The following is a 19137-nucleotide window of genomic DNA, read 5'->3' as shown; positions in this document are numbered from 1 at the left end:
CTTTATATGTGCGTTCGTCATTTTTCCACTTTCACTCGCTTCAACATGGATATTCTGTGGACACATTGCTGTCAGTTTCTTTGCAACCTGCGGACCAAACATTCCATCCTTTTCCTGCAGACAAATGTAAAGCTTGTTCGCTAATTTGCCATTCATGGACACAGCCACATCAATTGTGTACCCATGCATGGAACTATTCAGACTGTACCAGACCAACTGTTGATTTTCCCCTCTGTTTGAAAGTGTTGCAGAAGACGTTATTTCATTTTAAAAATCGGCTCTGATACTATTCCACATGCATTCCTTCATTATATTCCCGTCTTGATTAAACATGTTCACGTCTGCCACAAATGTTTCTGCTGTTCGTATAATAACATGCTCTTCTTCAATCTCTTTGCGAGCCATGAACATAGTGATATAACTGGACGGAATATTATATTAGTCTTTGAAGGCCCTGACAAAATGCAATGACTCTTTAAAATTGTCCAGAGAAACTGCTCTAGCGGCCTCCAGAGCCCACGCTTGAATGTGCTATTAGTTGACCACTGATCCATTATCTCTAGCTCTGTCAAATTGTGCATTTACAGACTTTCTTAAAGCCTTCAATTTTAATATTTTGTTTCCCTTGAATAGACCTGGGTCTTACTTTTTGCGCGTCACATAATCTAAAATTACCTTGCAGTTTGATTTAGACTTATGCATCTATAACACTTCATTAGTTTCTGATAAAAATTGTAACCGCGATTATAATAATCCTCATAAATGTTGTCCAATGTTCGGTCATCAATACTGCGTATCACATTGTTCGTACACGTTTTGGGGGTGAAGGAGCGAAATAACTGTCACGTGTACTTACTTCCTTCCTTTGCTGGATTGTCAGTATGGTTGGAACCCTCGTACTTGTGTGCTGTTTCTTCTACGCCGTCCGCCTCAGTCACCAACTCTCCAATGTGTCGGTATGTAGTTCTGTTAAAGATCCATTGTGTTTCTGTGTTATGTATAACATTCATGCAAATGGCCCATCCTTCACTCCACTTACATCTTCACTATCCAGTGTGTAGCTTCAGCGTATCTTTTCGCGCAACAACTTTACAATATTCACAGGGTTGATTGGCTTCCACCTACTCATGATGTCAGACGTTTGTGTGTGCACTATTCTACGAGACACTGCAACTGTCTTAACAGGCATTGCGTGTACAGCTCCAATGCAGCGCGGCCTGTGCGCTGACTGTCAGATGGCGCTGGCGACCGAACTCGTACGTTTACAGATGAATGGCCTTGATAGCTATTGACGTACACCTGTATACTTTAAGCCCACTTCGTCGGTTTTAGCCGTTCGAGCTGGGATACTTCCCTTATCAGTGCACTTCTCGGGAGTTTCGATGTGGAGTCCTTTACTAAAATGCCAATTCACTCGGTCATGTCTCTCATTGAACCTCTGTTACCCGAGGACATTACTAAGCTATTTCACCACTGCGTGACTTCCTGTTATCTCTTGTGGAATGGGCAATTTTATGAACACACATGGTGTGGCTATGGGAAGTTAACTTACCGGTAGTGACTAATTTCTTTGTGGAGCATTTTGAGGAGGCTATTGCTTTGGTGACCATCAAACCAATAATTTGGTGGATGTATGTTTACTATACATATGTGGTCTGGACAGGAGGTCCAGAGAAACTTAATCTATTTCTAAACCACATAAATCAGCAGCATCCTTAATTAAATTCACTATGGAGATGGAGTGGGACGGATGCCTTCCTCCCTTGGATGTTCTGGTAAGAAACCGGACTGCTCCTTCGGGCATACCATCTATTGTAAGCCAGCTGCTTGAATCGCTGTCTTCCATGCAGATTCTCACCATCATCCAGTACGAAAACATTTCAAGAGCGCGACACTAATTTGTGAGCCATCATATATCCAGGAGATGGACACAGTGGTTACAACTATGTACAGACTCATGGAGCCGTGCATCCCAGCAGGATGACTAAGCAAAACTCTCAGAAAGAAGTGAACTCCCTACCTGCCTTACGTTCCAAATACCACGGATTGAATTGCCGACGTCCTCCGAAAGCACAATTTAAAAACAGTGTTTTGAAACGGTCTCCAAAATTGCTGACAGTTTGGGCAAAACCCACTGTGGATGGGGGCGCAGATGAATACACCCATGGTATCCCCTGCCTGTTATCAGAGGTGCCTAAAAGGGGCGACCAAGGGATAATTGAATCAGAACCATGAAACTTGTGATTAGTACCATCACGCAGGGAACACCATGGGTCGCTCTACTTGCGAGTAGTACCATTATATTAGGTACTCGATAGTTTTGTGATTAGTAGCAATAGTGGGTGGGTGTCTATTGGTTTACAGTATCCGTGATCAGTACCGGTATATGCGGAACACCAGGGCCTACGTTATAGTAATAGCCACGTAACGAAATACCCCAGAAAGTAAATATCGCCGCCCGATGCTCTTCTTTTCTCTATTTTGTAATGGCTGATCACTGCTGCCAACCTGCCTGGTTACATATTAAAATCACCAGACATAACCAAACAAACTAACCTCAATGTAAACACCGATAATAAATGTTTCCCTACCCTAGTAAATGATAAAAGTTAAGATGAAATAAATCAAGATATTCATAATTAAGTCGGTTTCCACGCTCAATGAGAAATTTAGGAAATAAACACCCTTTCTCACTCAAATTAATGTTACATATATCTGTCTTTATTTTGATATGCAGTAGGCGTACTATAACCATATTCTTGAAAATAGGGGCGTGTTAAACGATGCAATTTGTTTAATAAGTCTTTGCAGTGTGATTTTCGAAAGTCCAATGACTTCCCTTTCTTTTGCGCGAACATTTCCTTCTCTCTTCAATACCGGTAACCCGTAGCCTAAGGAGAGAGATTGGGCATATTTTCAGCCTGCAGGCTGGTTATATCTTCACGGTTATCAGGAAACATATAGGAATACTAATGTGCCAAGCTACGTGAACGGAAATTAGGTCAGCTTCAAGCTCACTGCAGAATTGAATATTAGTTCTATCTACTTCTATCGTTTTCACATACACCGAGGTGCCAGTATTTCGTCCCGCAAGAGTTCTTTATGTACCAGTAGATCTAGACATGAGGCTGGAGTATTTGAGCACTTTCAAATACCGCCGAACTCGAATCCGCCAACATGAGCTAGTCATACATTCTCTCCTTCACTCGCTTAAAATAATGTTAAACATTTCCTGCCTTTATTCTGATTCTGATGTATGCATTACTATAACTGCATTCTTAAAGAAAGGGGGGAGGGAATATAGATTGAATAATTCATTGCGGTTTCTGCAAGTTCAAGGACTTACCACATAAGACATATGTCCTTCCTTTTAATAATAATGCTAACAGCTTTACATCCCACTAAGAACTTTTACGGTTTTCGGCATTTGGCATTTTAAACATATTTTCAGCTTACAAGTTGGTGTATCTCAAGCTTACAACATTACCAGATTTTTACATATATATTGTCTTAAATCACATGAAGACAGGTTGTGATGCAAGAATTGGATAGGAAAGAGGGCTAGGATTTAAGATGTAAATAAGCGTACAGACACAGCACTAGCCTGAAATGAAAATGACGGGCAAAAAAAAACTTCAGACCTGCCAACTGTGGGGTTCGAATACATCACCATCTCCTGAAACCAAGCTAACAGCAATGTGATCAAACTGCACAGCCAGTTCACTCAGTTTCCTATGACGCGTAATAGGCCTACCACATGGGCGACCCACTTACCTGTATATGGATCTTCAATTCTTCAATTATACATGTATGCAAAAACATTATGCACCTTAGTAAGAGGTACTTCCCTAGTTGGTTCTCTGATTGGTGCACGTATAACAAATATGTTTGGGAAGAAATACTTTTATTTTATATTTATTTATATCATAAAGAAGTCATGTTGTCATAGCAAAACGAATACGCAACGAAGAAATGAATCCGAAGAGATAAGCATTATTTACTGCATTAAATATTAGTTTATTTACATGTTAAGCGATATGTAGTAGTAATAACAATAACAACAACAAACGTGTGCAATAAGGAAAAAGGAAATAAATACAAGTAAATATAAATATAATTTACAACATTTAGAGCCATTCCATGGTCACTGAATTACAAAGCAGGGGTATGAATAAACAAACATAATAAACATGAATACTAATATTTAAAAAGCAAAAAGCAAAGTCATCTCCGTACAAACCATGAAAGCCATTGGAAAGGGGGAAGGTGAAGGCTTCCACTATCCATGACGTTGGCACTTGGTGGGGTGGGGTGGAGTGGTTAGCTCAACGCATGACCGCCTTTGCCCCCAATAGTTAACTGGTACTCATTTATCATACGCAAAACATTCCTTCCAAATTACGTTAAACCTCTGTCACTCATTATTATTATTATTATTATTAATAAATTGCAAATGGGAAATACCCCGGTGGCAACGGTCACTTACAGTAATGTGATAATAAAGTTAACATAATTACCCAACTACAACAAAGAAACAAACAAACAAACAAACAACAAGAGTACAAGAAGCCGATATATGGAAGGAAAATATAACAAGAATTACTGCTAGTTTAATATTCTAAATCGAGCAACATCATATACAAATTCACACACAACTTAAGTATTTACAGTGCTTAACAATTTGGCTTACAATATTATAGGTTGACCTTACTACTAGCTTAACATTATAAGTGATAATAAAGTGAAGTTAAACCGTAATTACCCTACAACAACAACAACAACAACATTACAACAAGCAAGAAATACTACTAATTAAACTAATAAAGTTAAATCATACTACCCAACAACTACAACAACTCAAGTACAAAAAGGAATTCCATGGAAAAAAATATTACAAGAAATACTACTAGTCATTCTAAATCCAGCATCATGTACAGTTTCATACACAATTTAATTATTTCCAATACATCCGTATGCTGGTTTCTGGCCCTAATTTTATGCTTATGATAATTTCTCGATAAGTATGAGGGAGGTTAGATAAATAGATAGATAAAGAATGGGTGAACCCTGCCTTCGCAGGGCTCCACACGTAGGTCTGTGAAGACCCTTTGTGTCCCTTAAACGGGTTTGCCTAGTCCAGACCTAGTGCTCCTATAAAGGATACCAGTGCCCGGATGTTGGCATTCCTGATGTCTTCCAGGCTCACGAAATGTGAGCCAAGGTATCGATGTCTAGTGCTTGCAAGAGCCTCACACTGACATAACACATGCGCGGAGGTCTCCTCCTCCCTACCGCATCTTCTACACATCGGATCCTGACTGATTTTCATGATGTGTAGGTGTCTCTGTAAGGTATTGTGGCCTGTCAACAGTCCAACTACCATTCGCATTCTGGTCCTATTCAAATTTATCAGGACCTTTTTATAACTTTGGCTAGGCCCTTTGATAAGTTCACGTGCCTGCCTTGCTATAGTTAACCTCTTCCAAATGTCTTAAGTGAGACTGGTTTGTCCACTGGGATATTACCAGTTTCACGCTTCGGAGTGACACTCCCAGGAAGGGCTCTGGTCCTATAAAAGGACCTTTTGAGCCTTGTTTCGCTAGTTTGTCAGCTTCTTCATTTCCACTGATACCTGTGTGCCCAGGGACCCGTAATAGGGTAACTGAGCTAAATTCACACAGCTGATCTAACATCCTTTGGCATTCCCATACCATTTTTGATGTTGTTTTAACTGCACATAGTGCTTTTAACGCTTCCTGGCTATCGCTGCAAATAGTGATACAATGAGGGAGGTTATAACCTATTCCTAATACAACTCCAAGCAGCCCTTCCCGTATAGCTCTTATAAAGACCACACAGGCGAGCTCTAGTTCTTCTAGATTCAAGACTTTCCCAATTAATGGTATTCCTTCTATTCCCAGTTACGAAACGCATCGCTCTTCTTTGAACTTTCTCTAGGGAATTTATTAAACCAACATGCAGATCCATATTCGAGAATGGGTCTTACAACGTATTTATAAGGTTTATTTAAACCTACTAGGGTGGTGAGCACATAAATAAGAATTCAATGAAAGTATTTTCCTTCTGGACCTTCATGCCAGACAGATTTTTTTTTTTAAACAAATTTTTTTTCACTATAATATGATTTATCTATAGAGCAAAACCGCTATGCAGTGTGCGTATCATAGCAATCGAGATGGAATTGGTAATGTACTATGTATCTGTAGAGCCTATATACGACTTTTTACAATTACTTCTAAAGTGAATTTCAGCTGTGTGACAACGCTGAAAAGACTATGGACTTAGAGATTGGCATTCCTGAAGAGGGTTTTCTACACTTTCCCATTTTCACACATTGATTCAAGAGTCTGTATTGACTTGTGACAAAACCACTGTATTCTTCCGAAAACCACTGATAGGGACAGGTTTGGTTGTGATCCACCGAAAACAAATTATAATGACCGGTTAGGTAGTGATCCATCGAAAACCACTGATTGTCGCAGGGTTAGGTTAGGTTTGACAGGATTTGTAATTGAGCGACTGTTGTCATTGAAAAAACTGTCGTGACGACTGAAGGCAATAAACATAAAACTGAATCCATTGGTCTACAAAGTTTTCATTCAGTAGATACGCTAGGAACTGGCGAACCAAAACCGTACATACAAAGTTTACAGGAATCAACAAAACAGGATATTAATTCGTGGTACTCATTGTTCTTTAAAGAGAAGAAATATCCTGTCAACAATAGCTGCAGTGAACATGCTTTTTCACTATTATTGTCTGGCCCCATGGCTAAATGGTTAGCGTGCTGGCCTTTGGTCACAGGGTGTGGGTTTGATTCTCGACAGGGTGGGGAATTTGAACCACCGTTGGTTAATTTCTCTGGCACGGGGGCTGGGTGTATGTCGTCTTCATCAACATTTCACTATTATTGTGTAAAATAGAAACTTACTAGTTTTGACAAGTACAGTATGTTCAACAGCGACTCCTGAATGATGACGCGCAGGATGTCCAACCTCACTAATCTATGTTCCAGACTATTTCTACTTAAAAAATTGTATTTGTCCTTTAATGTGATTTTGCAATTTTTGCTGAATATTTATGTGGCTGAAATGAAGGTGGATAAGCTACATGGTCTCCTTTATATAGGAAGAATGTATCGTGGAAATTAACTCAATTTCGGTTTCATGTACATTACAGTTTCTCTAAGATATATTGATAGTAATTCAGTCATGTACGACGACGATGTATTTCATGGTAAAGACAGCTGCCTCTGTGGATCAGTGGTAGAGTGACGGCTCCGAATCCCAATATAGCGGGTTCAAACCCGGCAGAGGTAGTCGGATTTTTGAAGGGCAGAAAAAAGTCCATTCGACACTTCATGTCGTACGATGTCGGCATGTAAAAGATCTCTGGTGACGCATTTGGTGTTTACCCGACAAAATTCATTAAATCTCAGCCACAGACGCCCAAGAGAGTTTCGGTTTACTCGGTCTGCCATCTAGTGGGCCTAGAGTATAACGGAACGTCAAAATTGACGAGCAGACAGCCAGATGGCGTCAACTTGAAATGTCTGCACATGGTAGCTGAGGCCATACGATTATTATTATTATTATTATTATTATTATTGTTATTATGGTAAAGACAAATTACTTTGCAATGCTATCTATCTTAATGGTAATGTACTATGTACCTCTACTAGTGTAGGCTACTGAGTGCTTGATTCGAAGCAGTGTATCGATTCATTCAGTGTCCGAGTGAATCGATTCACAGGAACGGCAAGCTCATGGCACACAAATCATGCACAATCACGGCTCAGTGAGCCACACGACACACACGGCTCCTTATAGGCACACTGGACACTGGCGGGGAGTCGAGCTTTCGCTGCAGTGAGCCACAGTGAATCATGGCACACTGAAAGAATCGTACGCAGTCATGGATCAGTGAGACACAACACACACATGGTTCATTATCGGTACACTGGACATTGGCGGGGAGCCGAACTTCCTCTGAAGCAATACATACAGAGTCATGGTACACTGAAAAAATCGTATGCTATAATGGACTCTCGAGCTCAGCTCATTTGAAAATAATACCTATTCGCATCCACTGTCCTCTTCTTACAGGGAGTTTTAAACAATACATGGATTTATTTGCAGTGTTAAAAAGATAGAACACAATTCCAAAGTACCTAGGTTGTAAGTAGGTAGTCAATTAGGTTATTCTAATTACTGTATTAGTTTAATCAATCAGTATCTTTATAACTAGTTGATGTTCGACAATTACTTAAACTCAGCTCTCTAGCCTCCACACCTGGCTGAGTGGCTCAAACGGTCGAGGCGCTGGCCTTCTGAACCCAACTTGGCAGGGCCGAGCTCAGTGCGGTGGTATTTGAAGGTGCTCAGCCTCATGTCAGTAGATTTACTGACACATAAAAGAGCTCCTGCAGGACTAAATTCCAGCACCTCGACGTCTCAAAAAAAACCTAAAAGTTGATAGTGGGACATAAAGCCAATAACATTATTATTTAGCCTACCCTATGACTATGAGTCATGCTCATGACCACTCGAAATTGTCTGTTTTATATTTGGAAGAACCACTCGGTATTCTCTTAGTTTGTATGTCGCATCATTGCACAATACTTCAATAATCGAATCACGAGGTTACCGATGTACGTGGACAGTGAGTATGTAAGTAGACTGATGCAATAGATTAAATAAATGATGTTTAATCAGAAAACCAGTGGGCTACTGTACATCTCCTGTAGCCTATACAAAATATGACGATTTTAAAAAAGCCTCTGCTGATAGAAAAAGACATTTTCAAAGATGACCGAGTTAGCTGGCCGTGCGTTTAGGGTCGCGTAGCTATGAGCTTGCATTCGGGGAATGGTGGGTTCAAATCCTACCGTCGGCAGCCGTTAAAATGGTTTTCGGTGGTTTCCCATTTTCACACCAGACACATGCTTGTGCTGTACCTTAATTAAGACCACGGCCGCTTCCTTCCCACTTCTAGCCCTTTCCTATCTCTTCTATCCTCTTTGTCGCCATAAGACCTATCTGTGTTGGTGCGACGTAAAGCAAATTGATTTATATTTAATATGTGGGCTACTTATTGTGTACACAGGTATTTTTATATGTAATTCTCTCTATATATATACAGTATACGTGAGTTGTGACTTTCAGAGAACTGTGGAAAACCATTAGATAGTGTATAAAATTTAAGTTATGTCAGTATTTTAACAGGCGTACAATGTTTACATCGTGTATTGGTGACAGAGTGCTGTCTCCCTCTCTCTCTCCCCCCCTTGCCCGCTCCTCATCACATTGCGCCACAGCAGTTCTAGATAATTCCACTCCGATTGGACACTGATCCCCACCTGCACATCTATACCGCCCTGTAACTTGTAGATACACAATTCCCACAATTTTGAAATGTAACTTCGTTATATCAGAAAGGACGGGGCAATCAGAAATGTATTATTTCCCAGCAAAGTTATAACATTCTTAATCTCATGGAATGGCTCTTACAATGGTACAGCTAACTCCTCGGCTTCTCTTCTTTCTTCTTCTTCTTCTTCTTCATCTTCTTCATCTTCCTCCTCCGATTCACTGCTTCCATGATGAATGACTAGTTCCTCCACTTCAGGAAGACCTCTCACCTCATTATTGTAGAACTCGACAATCTTCTTCTCAGTGTGTTTTACTTCATTTCTCCACATCTCTGCTGTCACCTATAAGATATATTGAAGTATCACAACCTGACAAATATATTATAAACTCCACTTGCATATATCCAATAAATAACATTTCCACTTGGCCTACCTGATCAAGAGATTCTTTCCACACAGCTGTAGCTCTGTCCAATCCGTGACCAGGTCTTGAAGCCACTGTTTTGTTATAATACTGTTTTGCCACAGACCATACAAATTCGATGGCATTGAAAAATGAGTGGTATGGAGGAAGTCGTAAGACAGTATGGCCTTCACTGTGCAGCATCTCGTCAACAATGTACCTGGTTTTAAAGAAACAGAGAAATATTGTTATGCATACATGAAAGTCAAATACACGAGTGTAAACAACATTATCTAAACTTATGTTTACGTGCTTCTGTACCTCTTTAAGTGACTTCGATTCATATTACACAACCTTTGCAGCTCATCTTTTGTGGTATTTTCTGGTGGAGAAACTCCATTCTGCCTTAACCATGACTGTAAATTAAAGGAAAAATAAAAATTAATTTCTGTAACATCATTAAACATCATTCAGTAGAAGGAAATATTCAATGAAGTATAATTACCACTAATTGATCCTTCCTCCATTTCGTTGTTGGTTGATGCTCAACAAGCTTACAGTGATATGGTGCATTATCCATTACAATAACACAGGGTCCTATATTTCTTAATCCTACGATTAATTGCGTCTTCACCCACATCTGAAATTTCTCGCTGTTCATAGCACCATGGTAATCCTGATTTCTCTTCAAGTTTGTAGCAAATATCAAATCAGCACCTGTAAGAATTTTAAGTTTTAGTATGAAGTTATTTGTTCTAAAAAAAGTATAGGCCTATTAATAAAAAATGTGATTTCTGTTGAATGATACAAAAAGCTGTCTGATTTTAAGTAAAACCAACTACTGTGTAGCAAAGTCACCTGATGATGAAGTCAATTAATTACTACTTACACTACTTTATCGTAACATCTCTCATGAACGTATCTCCATTAGTAGGCCTATATCTGGATTAGAAGTCCACGATCACTTGCATAAAAGATATAAGTATAAACACCCATTTCAATACCTTAGAACAAATGTAATTGCTGCGAACACTGAACCTATATCAGGCAGTAAGAAATAAGAAGCTTGGAAGGTGTTCAACAGTCAGGTATCAAGCACTGATTCAGGTGGAGATTGTCGAATGCAGAATAAACATAATAAATAGGCCTACAATACAAGTAATTTACTGATACAAATATCCAGTAATATTATATGAAAATACACTGAGTAAGTTTTGATTGAAATACCTCTCTAAGGTTAATCATTGGCCTAAAGTGAATACCTGCAAGTCTTTTTAATAACAGTGGAGAAGTCAAAATCAAAAACCACGTACAGAGCTCAATGAGCGGTAAGTTATAATGCCACTTCCGACCTAGTGCCAGTCAATTTCAATCAATCAGTCACCACTGATCTGCACTTAGGACAGAAGATGTAGTTTCAGGGATAGGCCTAGTATTTTCTTCAATAATTGCAAAGAATTTGGAAATTTATTGAACATCTCCCTTGGTAAATTATTCCAATCCCTAACTCCCTTCTTAAAAAAAACAAATATTTGCCCCACTTTTCATCAACTTTAGCACTGTACTGTGATCTTACCTACTTTTAAAATACCACTGAAACGTATTCGTCTACCAATGTCATTCCACACCACCTATCCACCGACAGCTCGGAATATACCACTTAGTCCAGCAACTTGTCTCCTTTCACCCAAGTCTTCCCAGCCCAAACCCGACAAAATTTTTGTAACGCTACTCTTTTGTCAGAAATCACCCACAACAAATCGTGCTTCTGTCTTTTGAACTTTTCCAATTCTCAAACCAAGTAATCCCAGTGAGGGTCTCATACACAGGAACTGTACTTAAGTTGGGGTCTTATCAGAGACTTATGTGCCCCCCCCTGCATCCGTACTACAAACCCTAAATACCCTCATAACTATGTAAAGAGAGATCACCTCACTACAATAAAATGAAGTAAAATAAATTAAGAACATACCAGGTACAAAGCCATCCTTCGTTCCAGCATGAACAATAACCAGTCTTCCTCCCTCAGACACAGGTCGACGAATTACTCCTTGAACATCATGTCCAGATTTGTGTGGTTTATTCCAGGAGTATGTGGGTGACCCTGAAAGACAAATGCACAATTGAAACCAAAGACACCTGATGAAGATAAATTATTCCAAGATTTTTTAAATATAAAATGTAATATATAACATATATATTCACCATTCATAAAAATCCAAGTCTCATCCAAGAAAACAACAGGTTTTGGTTTCTCACTGTCCTTATTACGCATGTATTCCCTCAGAAAACAGGATCTCTTAAAACAAATGTCTTCATTTTCTCTAACATACGCATAGGGATCACCTTTACTCCACACAAACCCCATGGCCTTCAAAATTCTTCTTAATGATGTTTCGGAGCCCTTGTACAAATAAGTGTCATAATTTGCTTTCATGTGGTCGAAAACCTTTCTTACAGTTACGACTTCTCCTGTGGGAAGAAAAAAGAGAGTTACAAGGGACTCAAAAGAGCTGTATGACAATACATGCACAAAACATTTCTGGGAGCTTATCTCACCTGCGTGCCAATTTCTATAAATAATGTTGCAATAGATTCCTTATGAAGTCACCTTACCTTTATGTAATTTATCATAAATAAACCTTGCTATCGCTTCCTTAGAAAAACTGTCTATGCCGGTCACTGGATGTTCACGCTTTCGGCGTTTACCTGGTGTAGAAAATTCAACTCCCTTCTTGAAATTTCCTATTACTTTTCGGACTAAACCGAAACTACACTGTAAGAATACACACACAGAAATATATTACATACACATATACCATAAGTCAACATGAATACACAAAGGTTAAGTCTACGAACCGTATCGAAGTCGACACAAGACATGGTACCGGTATAGGCCTAGGCCTACATGATCAGGTTAGGTTAGGTTAGGTTCAGAATGAAATACTGCTCCTTTTCAACTGATTGTCATTATGCCAGAAACTTATCATAGAAACAAGATAAAAACGAACACTTACCCCAGTTAATAATGAAACTCTTGCCATTAGCTTCGTATCACTACGACTGATACCTTCTTCGTCGTCTTCCTGTTTCAGTTGCTCGTAGCAATGTACAAGCATTTCTTGACCTGAAGCTTGTAAAGGACGTAACCTTGGTTTCCTTTTCGGAGGAGTTTTTGCAGATTTTTCTTCCTTCTTAGACATCCCAATCGAATTCTGTTCGTATAAGTATGGGACGAAATAGGAACGTAATTAATAAAATGATGTGCTCATCATTTCACACAAACTATGTTATTAAATGCATTATCCGAACATGCCACAATTCTACTTACCTGGTATTAGCCAAATAGATTTACAATCCCACAGAAAAAGAAAATATGCTTTAAATATTCTCGCAAATGTATCGCTAGTGACTTTAGAGGCAATGCGGTGGCAACACACAATTCACGCTAGAACAGTGACTGAACGTTGCCAACGTGCCAGATTAACGGTAACAGTAAGACGTCGTATCGGCAAGTAGGGTCCCTAAACTGTATGGTTACCGACACTGAAAAAGACCCAACAGCAAGAAAAGTCACTATAAACCAATACCTTAATATTACAGGGGAGAAAGGGTAAGGTTGCACCCTTAGTGTACGTCCTTACACGGAGAGGACTATACCTGTGATTAGTACCATTGTGAGAAATGCCACATGTCTGGGCGTTGCCTGTGATAAGTACCCACTATGTGAGGAACACCATGGGTTTGCGTTGCCTATGAGTGGCGCCATTATGTGAGAAACGCCATAAGTATGTGTTACGTGTACGATGGACAATGTTTTAGTACCATAACGTTTGCAACACCATGAGTACGCTACTCGTGTTTAATACCACGACTTGAGAAATACCATGGTTCTACTTTACTAGCGATAAATACCATTATGAGGAGCCGTTACCTGGATTTTGGACCCCTTTGGACAACAAGACTCATTGATTCAGAATTGTGCTTTGTAAGCAGTTCCTTGGTCAGTAATGCTAATTTTTCAGCACAGTTTCTGGGAATGTGAGGCATTGCGGGTCGAATCCACTGATTATTTTAAGTTCATAATCATTGTTCATCTCTTTGAATTCTACCCAGTGGATTGATTTTGGAATTATTTTCAACTGTCAGTATTGTGAGTTGGCTTTGCTGATTATTTTGAATTCATATTTATCCCTTCATTCATTGCCATTGCATTTTGTACCATTAGGGGCCAATGACCTAGATGTTAGGCCCCTTTAAACAAGCATCATGATCATTTTGGGTAAAAGCAAGAACAGACTGTCCCCACTAATACCCTGGGATATACCAAATTCCCTGCACTTGCAGCAAGGTGTACATTGCAATGAATCAATAACAGTAAATATCCACCTTTTTGATACTGGACATTTACTGTTATTGATTTATTGTAAATAAGATTTGATACAGGAAATGAAGCTGATTTCTTGCAAGGTATACATTGTCCAAACATGCTGGTCCTTGGGTGCTCGTATCAAGGAACACCAACGAAATATCAGTCTCGGGTAAGTCGGCAATAGCCGAGCACGTTGTACCTTCGGGTCACGACATGTTCCAAGATTGTTGAACTCTTACCCACACTTAACACTGAAGGTCTATGATTATACGGGAAGTTGTGGAAATACGTCAAAATCGTAACAATTTCAACAGGGACACTGGCTATCAATACATGGTTGCCAGCTATTAAGGATTTCCTTGTCCTTAGTGATGGGCAACTCTCGAGACCGATCCTCCTGTAGTGAAAGCTGTGCGACGTACCAGTAACTACGACTGTAAACTTGGTAGTATAGTATATCATTGGCAGTTATTGCGTCAAATATCGTTCTCATATGAAAACGTGTGACCCAATACATTTTGTCAAAAGCCTGGAAAAGTACTGCATGTCGAACTATGGGCTCCTTAATACCATTAACGAAAGTGAAGACATAATGCCAGTATCTTAAACTGTTCACGACATATTTACGGTGGACATTTTAGCTGAATAACCCTGCATATTTGTGAATAACAGTAGATAGAATGTACACCTACTTGGATACTAGGGGCGTGCATTATTCGAACTTGAGACGGGGAAGATGTGTTTTGCTACATATGCAACTCCCATTACACATGAGTGGAACGTGTAATCTAAAATACCCGACTTTGCTCCAATTCTTTCAGCAGCGGATGATAGGCAACCCTCTCGAGACCAATTCTCGTGTGCTGCGCGACGCGACGTCCCAGTAACTACGAGTGTGAGCTTGATATTTATCATCAGCAGTTCTCATATGGAAACGTGTGTGACGGTAAATTTTGTCAAAAGGCTAGGAAAGCACTGCATGTTGAACTATGAGCTCCTTAATATCATTAACGAAAGTGAAGACATAATGCCAGTATCTTAAACTGTTCACGATTTATTTCAGTTGGACTTCTTAGCAGAATAACCCGTAGGGGAGAGAGGGGCAGTGGGACGCATCCCCTCCCATGGTAGCAAGTAGTCTGGATTGCGTATGTTTATTGTGCTGTGGAGAAATATTTGTTTTGTTACATCATCTTACATCAGAAGAGTTGAATTTTCATTAATGTTCGTACTAAACTGTCGACTTTTTTCTCCAAAATCTTCAGTTTTCTTAACGTGAAATGCGATATCTTGTGATACACACGTGATTTCCACTTTTCCTTCATCGGTTATAAAATGGCAGGACAGAAGGTGTCTGTAGAGAGGTAATCGTACGCGCTCTGCGTCTCATTACCCCTTCAGTGCGTACATTTCTGTTCTCACCTTCTTCAGTTGGCTAGGTTATTTTACAGCATGGCGATCATAGAACTACGTCATGTTGCCTATGAATTTGCGGACAGGAACAATCTTTCTAAAAAAATTAACAGCACTACTAAATTATTGGGCGCAAGGTTTCTTGACAAGAAACCCAGAACTCAGCCTGCGGAAACACGAAGCAACTAGCGTAAGCAGAATGTTATCATTTAATAAAGCAGAAGTTGACAGACTTTATCATAATGCCTTGACTGTCAGTGAAAAATGTAAGTTTCCCACATGACGTATTTATAACCTTGACGAAACCAGCATTTCGACCGTCCAGAAGCCACCTCCAATAATTGCCCGCAAAGGTCAAAAACAAATAGGAACAGTGACCAGCTGACTATGTTTCGTCATGAATCCTACGGGTAATTATATACCACCCATGTTTATACTGCATATCATGGTGTGAGGATGCCTACTTCAATAACACGTGGAGGCACTCCAGGAAGCATTTACGTGTGCTCCAAGTCAGGATAAATGAATAAGGATTTGTTCTTGACGTGGCTCAAGCATTTCACTGCACACACGCAATCATCAAGTGAACAATCCAACTCTTCTTCTTGAGTCACACATTACTTTCCTCCTTTAATTTCTGCAAGGAAAACGGAATTGTTTTTATATCAATTCCTCTCCTATCCCTATCAGAGCATTAACATTTTGTGCGAAAACACAAAGGTCTAGGCCTAAGCAGCACTGAAATTTTGACAGCCACATCCAGAAAGTTGAGGAGTTGGAATAGAAGAGAAAGAAACGATTATAAATATTGTCAAGAAGACATGAGTTGCAAATTCAAGTAAATAAAGACAAAACGTCTGATCTCCACCCGCCTAAAAGAACATATCCGTCACACCAAGAACCAAAACACAGATATTTCAGCAGTAGCCAAGCATTCCTACGAAACTAGGCACGGAATATCATTTGACAAGACCAAGATCCTAGCAGCTATCCCTTGGAATCTGGAAAGAAAAATCCGCGAGGCTATCGAAATCAACAAACATCCGAATAACATAAATTTAGAAGAAGGATACAAAATCAGTAATTCTTGGATGCCCATCATTCACAGTTTAAGACATACAGACCACAACATAAACACACGGGCCGCAACCCCATTACATAACAGCGCGGGCAAGCCCCCACTACCTGGCTGTGACATAAACTTTCCAGAAGCCTCGCGAGACAGCCAGGGCTTACGTCAGCCAGATAGGCTAGGATATAAAAGGCCAAGATCAAGGCCACTCTAGTAGTGTAATTCTGCCTGGGAGACTGATTACCTCGGATTGAGTAGGGGTATTTCAGTCGCCTTGACAAAGAATACTGCAATGTATTCGAAACGTCGGCAAACTGTACGTGATATGCGTACAACACGGTTCAACCCGGAAAATAAATTAAATAATTCTTCACACAGTGGAAGTTTCACTTCTAAGAAATAAAGACAAAGAAGGTACTTTTTCAAGACAACAACAGTTCGTCAGATGATATATGTGACGATGTTTGTCTCTTCTGTAGTGAAAGAAGTACATGCGTGCCATTGCCCCGCATGGGTGGGTAATAGGGTTGGGCACTATGTCCCTGTTTCGGCACACTGTGCCGGTGCACAGTTATGTTCCGCTGTTCCAGAACACCGAGTGTCAATTGTTCCGAAACATTCTGAAGCGACACGGAGACTGACTCGCTGTCCCGTCAGAAACGCCACTATGCACTTCCCTTCGCCTACTAGCTGAACTGTGCAGTGGGCACACGGGATTGTAATTGCGCAGTAGAGAGAACTTCGAGAGGCAACATTACATGCTCCGCGCCAGCGGGAACGTGCTGTGTGGTGTGTGCCTGTCTGTAGTTATGGCCATGTCCAGCATAAAGCTGCACGGAACGTGAACGAACAGTCGAAACACTGAAATTCGCACCCAATAATCACGTTTAAAGGCTGCTTTTAGGTTAAGATTTTCCGGTCAATATGAAATACACGTAACACGGTTACAATGGCAGTGCAGGTGTTTAAAAGTAACTAATTCAAGAATATTTTCACCAGTTGAATGTATTGGCCTGTATTGTAATTAGGGCCAGGATAAAACTTCACGGCACGTGAGAAAGCAGTCGGAACTCTGAATGAAATACCCAAAAAAATCATGTCTAAATTTTCTTTTTAGGATAACAATGTTTTCATTCATTCTGAAACACACCTGTCACGATTACACTGGCAGTACAGGTGTTTACAAATGTCACAATGTTATTTTCACCAATTAAAAGTATACTCGCACAGTTGAAGAAACATTCGTCAGTGCTCAATTCACATACGCAATATACAAGCGGAACACGAAAATAGAAACTGTGGGAAGTTTAAGTTTGAAATGTCTTGTCATTGTGCTGGTTGAAGGTCCCTTTGCAGACAAAATAGAACATAAATTGCATTTCACTCTGTCCGGTTTTCTTCTAGTAAAAAAGTCCTGAACAGGACTCCGATGCGACATTATGCAAAGTTTACCGTCTTGCGTACGGTTTAATTACTTTCGTGCTGTTATGCTATTTGCACTTCGAATTCCTTCCCTCTCAACTTCCATTTGCCTTCTTTAATATCTCGAAAATTTCCCTCAATACTTTCTCGGGGATTGACGTTAAAAATTAATTTGGACTTGAAGAAAACTTTTAAGCCCAAGAAAAATATAGGTCATCGCTTTGGTATTAAAAATATAACTGGATGAAAACATTGTACTTTCATGCTGTTATGCTCTCTGCACTTCGAATTCCTTCCCTCTCAACTTCCATTTACTTTCTTTAATATTTCAAAAATTTCCCTCAACACTTTCACGGGGATTGACGTTAAAAATTAATTTGGACTTTAAGGAAACTTTTAAACCCAAGAAAAATATAGGTCATCGCTTTGGAATTAAAGATATAACTGGATGAAAAATGTTTACACTCCAGTACAGGGCGGCACACAGCCGTTATCGACAGTCAGACACAGCCAAGGCCTACTAGTCTATCTAGTGCGGCCTTGACACAGCACATTCGGTACAGGCACATTCCAGCTGACGCGGAGCTTGTCATGTTGCCTTTCGAAGTTCTCTCTACGACGCATTTACAGTCCTGTGTTCCGTGCGCCCACTGCACAGTTCTCCCGAATACTGGATACTGGCCGCACTTAAGCGACTGTAGTTATCGAGCTCGGTTTATTAGGATGTAAACATGCCTGGATGCCTCACAATCGTTGTCGGCAAGATAGCTTCTTGTGACTCAGACCGGGACGGAGGTGTTCATTTATATTATGTGTTTTTAAGTGTCGCATCATCCCAGTATTTCTGCCGACGTATTTTACTTCTTTTGAATAAACAGCACCGCAGGCTGTGCTATGTGGCATCTCTTCAGTATAACCGACAACCACTGCTTACGTTGCATTTCGGACATCGTCTTCAAGTTGTCGCGTACAACTAGACGCAATTACACATTGCACTGTCATATACCGAAATACCTAATTATGACGGGAATACTCTATGACATTGTAAGGAATTATTTCCTTCG

The 19137-nt window shown here is 40.0% G+C and overlaps 1 protein-coding gene across 1 annotated transcript; it reads right to left on the bottom strand.

The window, feature by feature from the left end:
* Positions 1 to 9370: 9370 nt before the first annotated feature.
* Positions 9371 to 11819, bottom strand: LOC137499047 (uncharacterized). Its single transcript, XM_068227096.1, has 5 exons — positions 11767 to 11819; positions 10300 to 10511; positions 10116 to 10210; positions 9825 to 10014; positions 9371 to 9733 (listed from the first exon to the last, which is right to left on the bottom strand). Exons 2-5 carry the CDS (start codon positions 10453 to 10455, stop codon positions 9527 to 9529), a joined length of 648 nt encoding a protein of 215 aa, XP_068083197.1. The 5' UTR covers positions 10456 to 10511; positions 11767 to 11819; the 3' UTR covers positions 9371 to 9526.
* Positions 11820 to 19137: the final 7318 nt, after the last annotated feature.

The sequence above is a fragment of the Anabrus simplex genome, chromosome 1 (genome assembly GCF_040414725.1).
Source record: "Anabrus simplex isolate iqAnaSimp1 chromosome 1, ASM4041472v1, whole genome shotgun sequence".
Taxonomy (NCBI): domain Eukaryota; kingdom Metazoa; phylum Arthropoda; class Insecta; order Orthoptera; family Tettigoniidae; genus Anabrus; species Anabrus simplex.
The sequence above is the reverse complement of the archived record's forward strand: the minus strand, read 5'-3'. Positions and strand labels throughout refer to the sequence as shown.

Coding starts and splice junctions, on each gene's coding strand:
- LOC137499047 (XM_068227096.1), bottom strand. CDS start 10,455: ATGAACAGCGAGAAATTTCAGATGTGGGTGAAGACGCAATTAATCGTA. Junction 10,211..10,299: donor GGAGGAAGGATCAATTAGTG/GTAATTATACTT, acceptor TTTAATTTACAG/TCATGGTTAAGGCAGAATGG. Junction 10,015..10,115: donor AATCGAAGTCACTTAAAGAG/GTACAGAAGCAC, acceptor CTTTAAAACCAG/GTACATTGTTGACGAGATGC.